Genomic DNA, 6,006 nt, shown 5'->3' with positions numbered 1-6,006 from the left:
AAAAAATACATTAAATTACCACTAGTAGATGGCTGCAGAGAAGTACTTAGGCTTATTAGCCATCTCCACGCCCAAATATTTTTTTGTATTTATTAAATTATATTTAGACATTATGAATGACAGTAATAAAAGTTAATTTTATCTGCATCTCAACTACCCAGACAGCACAAGTACATCTGTAAGACGTCTGCTAAAGATCTGGGAAACATCTGCTGTGTAATCTGATAGCGTCTCAGAAGCAGTTTTACATGCATTCTAATAAATGTCTATTTGACATCTGACAGGAAACGTCTTAGAGATGTATTGCAGATGAGCAAACACTCAAAAAAATGCATCTTGCATATGTAAATGCAGACATCAAATAGACATCTCCGAGATGTACATGTGCGATTAGGGTGAGTGCTTTACTGTCAGGTGCTGTTGCCACCTTCTGTAGAACTTAACGGCACTGGTGCTGGTGTCCTCAAATGTTAGTCTGGAGCCCTACAATGGTTCTCGAAGTCGGAAAAGTCATAATGTTAGAAGAATGTTGTCTGTGGTATATTTTCACTGCATAACAATAAGAAATGCCGCAAATATCACCGCAAATTTTGAGAAAAGCCGCAGCAAAATCATTTTAGCATTTTAGGCCGCAAAAGTCAGAAAAAGTCCCGCGATATACTGGAGGGACTGGTCAATGTGTAAACAAATCAAAAGGGAGTGTGAAAGTCCATTAGTATTAATTGCAAACTTAAAGTTATTTATAGGGTGCAGTATAACGTGTTAAATCTTCATAAAAAAAATTAAAAAAACGCATAATTTTTCACATAATTTTCCTTTATTCTACACCGCTCCATCCCTTCTCCAATGAACACTCTGATGATTTCCTGGTTTTATGAAGCCCCTCCACTAAACCGCCTAGTGTGGGTACAGAAACATCACGCCCCTCACCTCAGAATGCACTCCGGTTGTATTGTAAACAATGAAGTCTGTTCTGGCTCTGCCTGTTTTAGCTTGTTTTTGGCTCCCCCTACTGGTCATTTTGTATTCTACCGCTTGAATTTATGTTATTCAGTTTCCGGGTTCAGAAGAATAGCGTGCCCAGCACATGATAGAGCAGTTTTGTTGTTGCATCATTCCATCATATTAACAACACTTAACGAGGCACTGCCTTGTAAGTCAAGTTTGATTATCGTTGATTTATGTTATTCTGTATGTTTATCAAGGACTACATATGGAAATAGTTGTTTTCATAATACGTGATTGTGAAATACGTAGTTCTGTTTATATTATAAGATCTTTGAACTGCTTAAGCTCCCATTAAGCATTTATCTCTCAGTTTATTTATGCTGTGTAAACATTTTGCATAATTATCTCATGTTAGATAAAATTGGACTCAACATTTTCCATTACAGTTCCATTACAGTTTATTTATACAATCTTTGTTTTATTTTACAGTTTTACACATTTTACTCAGTAAATCATCCGAATTATGACTTCCTGGTGTCAAGTCCGTTTATTGAGTCGAAGTGTTTAGCTTGCTGGATATGAAGCCAGTATAGTAAAAAGGCAAGTTTCACACAAGAGTTGTTTATCACGGAAGCAGAAAACAACTGCGTTTGTTGTCCACGGCATAGAGGCTAACACAACAACTGCAGTCATGGAAGATGACAAAAGTCAGTCAGCTCCATCTCGACGCTCTGTGTCTTCCAGCAAGTCCACGGTCAGTATGGCAGCAACTAAAGCAAGAGCGAAGGAAATTAAAATAGAGAAAGCGCGCCTTGAAGCAACATTAGATGTAATCGAGAAGGAGAGAGAGGCAGAAGCTGCAATGGCAGAAGCGGCAGTCATGGAAGCTGCTGTCGCAGATCTAGAAATGAAAAAGCCACATCATAGTTAGCGGTAGTCATGGAAGCTGCTGTCGCGGATCTAGAAATGAAAAAGTCACATCATAGTTCATCTATCCACCTTCCACAGCAAAGTCCTAGGCAACGTACTGAAGAGTATGTAAAACAACACAGTGAACCTAGTGACACTGTAGCAACCAAAGGGAATTTAAAGCCTGAATTAGCCCAAGATCTAGAGGATAATAAAGGGAAAAAGCCTTCTTCACCTATCATGTTCTGTCCTCTTGGAAGGCTAGTGAATACAATGGCAGTGAGAAAGGAGATCAGTGTAAACCTCCTGTTCCCCAGTCTTCACATGGCTTCACACACCATTCTAAGAGTCTAGCCGCTCCTGTGCCCCATTCTGGACGAAACATAAATCATCCAACTCATCACTCTGGACATGATGCGGCCACACACGACTTGGCTAAATTCTTAGCACGAAACCAGCTTGTGACATCAGGGCTTAACAAATTTGACGACCGTCCCGAAAACTATCTTGCTTGGAAATCATAATTTCTCAATGCCATCAAAAACCTTGATCTTTCAGCAGGTGAGGAATTTGATTTATTGATTAGGTGGTTAGGACGAGAGTCAGCAGATCATGCCCGTCGCATTAAATCTGTAAATGTAAGGAATTTACCTGCTGGTCTTGAATTGATCTGGGAGAGGCTAGATACGACCTACGGATCTCCAGAAGCTATTGAAAAGGCTCTCTTCACTAAAATAGAGACTTTTCCAAAGATATCAGCTAAAGACCACCATAAACTCCGAGAACTAGGAGACTTGCTTTTAGAGATAGAAGCAGCTAAGAGTGGGGGTGATCTACCTGGGCTCACTTATCTAGATACATCCAGAGGTGTTAATCCAATTGTGCAAAAGTTGCCCTTTGGATTACAAGAAAAGTGGATATGCAGGGTTCACATTACAAGTACACATATGAGGTTCCTTTTCCAGTATTCTCCTTCTTTGTTGAGTTTGTGTGTGCAGAAGCAAGAGCACGCAACGATCCGAGCTTCAACCTTTCTTCGCTCTCCATAACCCCTGGTGGAAAGGACAGATATAGTGAAAGCCACATCCATGTTCATAAACCTGTCTCAGTCCATAAAATGGATGTGATGACCTCCTTGAAGCTTTTTCATGTCAAGAGTCTTCAGAGAGGAGCTGATGAGATCGATAAGCAATGTCCAATACATCGTAAACCCCATCCTCTCAAGAAATGCAGAGGCTTCAGAGAGAAGCCACTAGAGGAATGGATAAGGATTCTAAAGGAGCTGTCCATTTGTTTTAGAATTTTTTGACAATGTTCAAGGGACCTGTGCTCTATATACATTGAAGACATGTGCTGGAGTTGTTGAAGCAACTGGAAGAAGAGCGCATGGGTTCATCATTGAGTCTGCAGACGGTGAGATCAGTTTTTCACTTCCTACTCTTATCGAATGCAATAGTATGCCAGACAACTGAGACGAAATACCAACTGCTGTTGCCGCCCTGCATCATAGCCATTTAAAAGTAATAGCAGACAAGATACCACCCATTGATCCAAATGCTGAAATACTGCTCCTGCTGGGAAGAGACATAATAAGGACGCATAAAGTCCACAGACAACTCAACGGTCCTCATGATGCGCCATATGCCCAAAAATTGGACCATGGTTGGGTCATTGTGGGAAATGTGTGCCTCGGGAAGTGTCAACAAGCCCTCTCCGGTGAACTGCACGAGAACACACATCTTAGAGAATGGCAGACCAAGCTACTTCAGTCCATGCAATAATCACATTGTACTGAAGGAGATGTTTAATGAGAAAACCCAGTTACAAAAACCATCAGGCCTATCCAGCTGCAGACTTCACTCAGTCTTTCAGCAGACCGAAGATGACAATAAATTTGCACCTTCGGTTGAGGACAAAATATTCCTGGACATAATGGAAAAGGAATTCTCCAAGGACTCAAGTAACAGCTGGGTAGCACCACTACCATTTCGTGAGCCAAGAAGACGCTTGCCCAACAACAGAGAGTATGCTGTAAGCCGTTTCATGTCTCTCCGTCGCAACCTTGACAGACGGCCAAAGATGAGAGATGATTTTACAGAATTCATGCAGAGAATACTCGACAATAACCACGCAGAGCTAGCACCTCCTTTACGAAATGGCCATGAGTGCTGGTACCTTCCATCGTTTGGCGTGTACCATCCCAAAAAGCCAGAGCAAATTCGAGTTGTCTTTGACTCTAGTGCAAAGTTTGATGGTATATCTCTGAATGATAAACTGCTGTCAGGGCCAGACCTTAATAACAGCCTGTTAGGGGTCCTCTTAAGATTTCGAAAAGATTCTGTTGCCATCACAGCCGACATACAGCAGATGTTTCACTGCTTCTTGGTTCGGGAGGACTGCCGTGATGTTTTGCGCTTTCTGTGGCATCGTGATAACGATCTGACTAAGGAGGTCGTGGACTACAGGATGTGAGTTCACGTATTTGGCAACAAACCTTCGCCAGCATTGGCCATTTACGGAACACGTAGAGCTGCCAGAGAAGAAGAAAAGGAATACGGCAGTGATGTAAGGAAATTCATTGAACGAGATTTTTATGTAGATGACGCCTTAAAGTCGTTTCCTACAGAGGAGGAGGCAATTGATGTACTCAAAAGGACACAGGAGGCACTTGCAGTCTCAAACCTCAGACTCCATAAAATTGCGGCAAACAGAGCCAAAGTAATGGATGCCTTTCCGAATGAAGACTTGGCAAAGGATATCAAATATCTTGATCTCTCCACAGACGACTTACCTGAGCAGAGAAGTTTAGGGGTACAGTGGAATCTAATGTCAGACACGTTCACCTTTCAGGTGCCTAACACTGAAAAGCCATACATGCGAAGAGGAGTGCTTTCAACAGTGAATAGCTTATTCGATCCTCTTGGATTCCTGGCACCAATCACAATTCAGGGACGTCTACTTTTAAGAGAACTCTCATTGGAAACACAAGAGTGGGACACACCACTACCTGAGAACAGACATGACGAGTGGACACGGTGGTGTGATTCACTGCAAGACTTGAGAAATATGAGCATTCCACGAATGTATGTACCCTGCTGGCCTCACTAACACCTCTTCCAGCAGCAACCTAGTTTTCCCAGGAGGTCTCCCATCCAGGTACTGACCAGGCTCATCCCTGCTTAGCTTCAGTGGGCAACCAGTCTTGGGCTACAGGGTGATATGGCTGCCAGTATGAATGATGTACTGCTGTCAGGGCCTGACCTTAATAACAGCCTGTTAGGGGTCCTCTTGAGATTTCGAAAGGATCCTGTTGCCATCAAAGCAGACATACAGCAGATGTTTCACTGCTTCTTGGTTCGGTAGGACTGTCGTGATGTTTTGCGCTTTCTGTGGCATCGTGACAACGATCTGACTAAGGAGGTCGTGGACTACAGGATGCGAGTTCACGTATTTGGCAATAGACCTTCGCCAGCAGTGGCCATTTATGGAACACGCCGAGCTGCCAGAGAAGAAGAAAAGGAATACGGCAGTGATGTAAGGAAATTCATTGAACGAGATGTTTATGTAGATGATGCTTTAAGGTCATTTCCTACAGAGGAGGAGGCAATTGATGTACTCAAAAGGACACAAGAGGCACTTGCAGTCTCAAACCTCAGACTCCATAAAATTACGGCGAACAGAGTCAAAGTAATGGATGCCTTTCCAAATGAAGACTTGGCAAAGGACATCAAATACCTTGACCTCTCCATGGACGACTTACCTGAGCAGAGAAGCTTGGGGGTACAGTGGAATCTAATGTCAGACACGTTCACCTTTCAGGTGCCTAACACTGAAAAGCCATACATGCGAAGAGGAGTGCTTTCAACAGTGAATAGCTTATTCGATCCTCTTGGATTCCTGGCACCAATCACAATTCAGGGCCGTCTACTCTTAAGAGAACTCTCATTGGAAACTCAAGAGTGGGACACACCACTAAATGAGAACAGACATGACGAGTGGATGCGGTGGTGTGATTCACTGTAAGACTTGAGAAATATGAGCATTCCACGAATGTATGTAACCATTCCTCTTTCTGCAGCCAAACACACAGAAATATGTGTCTTCTCAGATGCCTCCATGAAAGCTATCTCAGCTGTAGCATACTTGAGA

The 6,006-nt window shown here is 42.7% G+C and overlaps 1 protein-coding gene across 2 annotated transcripts in view; it reads right to left on the bottom strand.

Annotated features, from left to right (window-relative positions):
- Positions 1 to 1,464: 1,464 nt before the first annotated feature.
- rwdd2b (RWD domain containing 2B) overlaps positions 1,465 to 6,006 on the bottom strand; it is a 37,279-nt gene continuing 32,737 nt past the window's right edge. Inside the window, exon 4 of one of the 2 annotated variants that reach the window (XR_001638693.1) lies at positions 1,465 to 1,718. Coding sequence is in view for 1 of the 2 variants with exons in the window: in XM_016541394.1 (XP_016396880.1) it covers positions 1,657 to 1,849 (193 nt within the window). In the remaining variant the exon portion in view is untranslated. Of the gene's footprint in view, positions 1,850 to 6,006 lie in introns of both variants that reach the window. The other variant, XM_016541394.1, reaches the window with a different exon arrangement.

Source organism: Sinocyclocheilus rhinocerous, unplaced genomic scaffold (assembly GCF_001515625.1).
Source record: "Sinocyclocheilus rhinocerous isolate Xijiao unplaced genomic scaffold, SAMN03320098_v1.1 scaffold669, whole genome shotgun sequence".
NCBI classification, from domain to species: domain Eukaryota; kingdom Metazoa; phylum Chordata; class Actinopteri; order Cypriniformes; family Cyprinidae; genus Sinocyclocheilus; species Sinocyclocheilus rhinocerous.
Note: the sequence above shows the minus strand (reverse complement) of the source record. Positions and strands in the feature narration are given on the sequence as shown.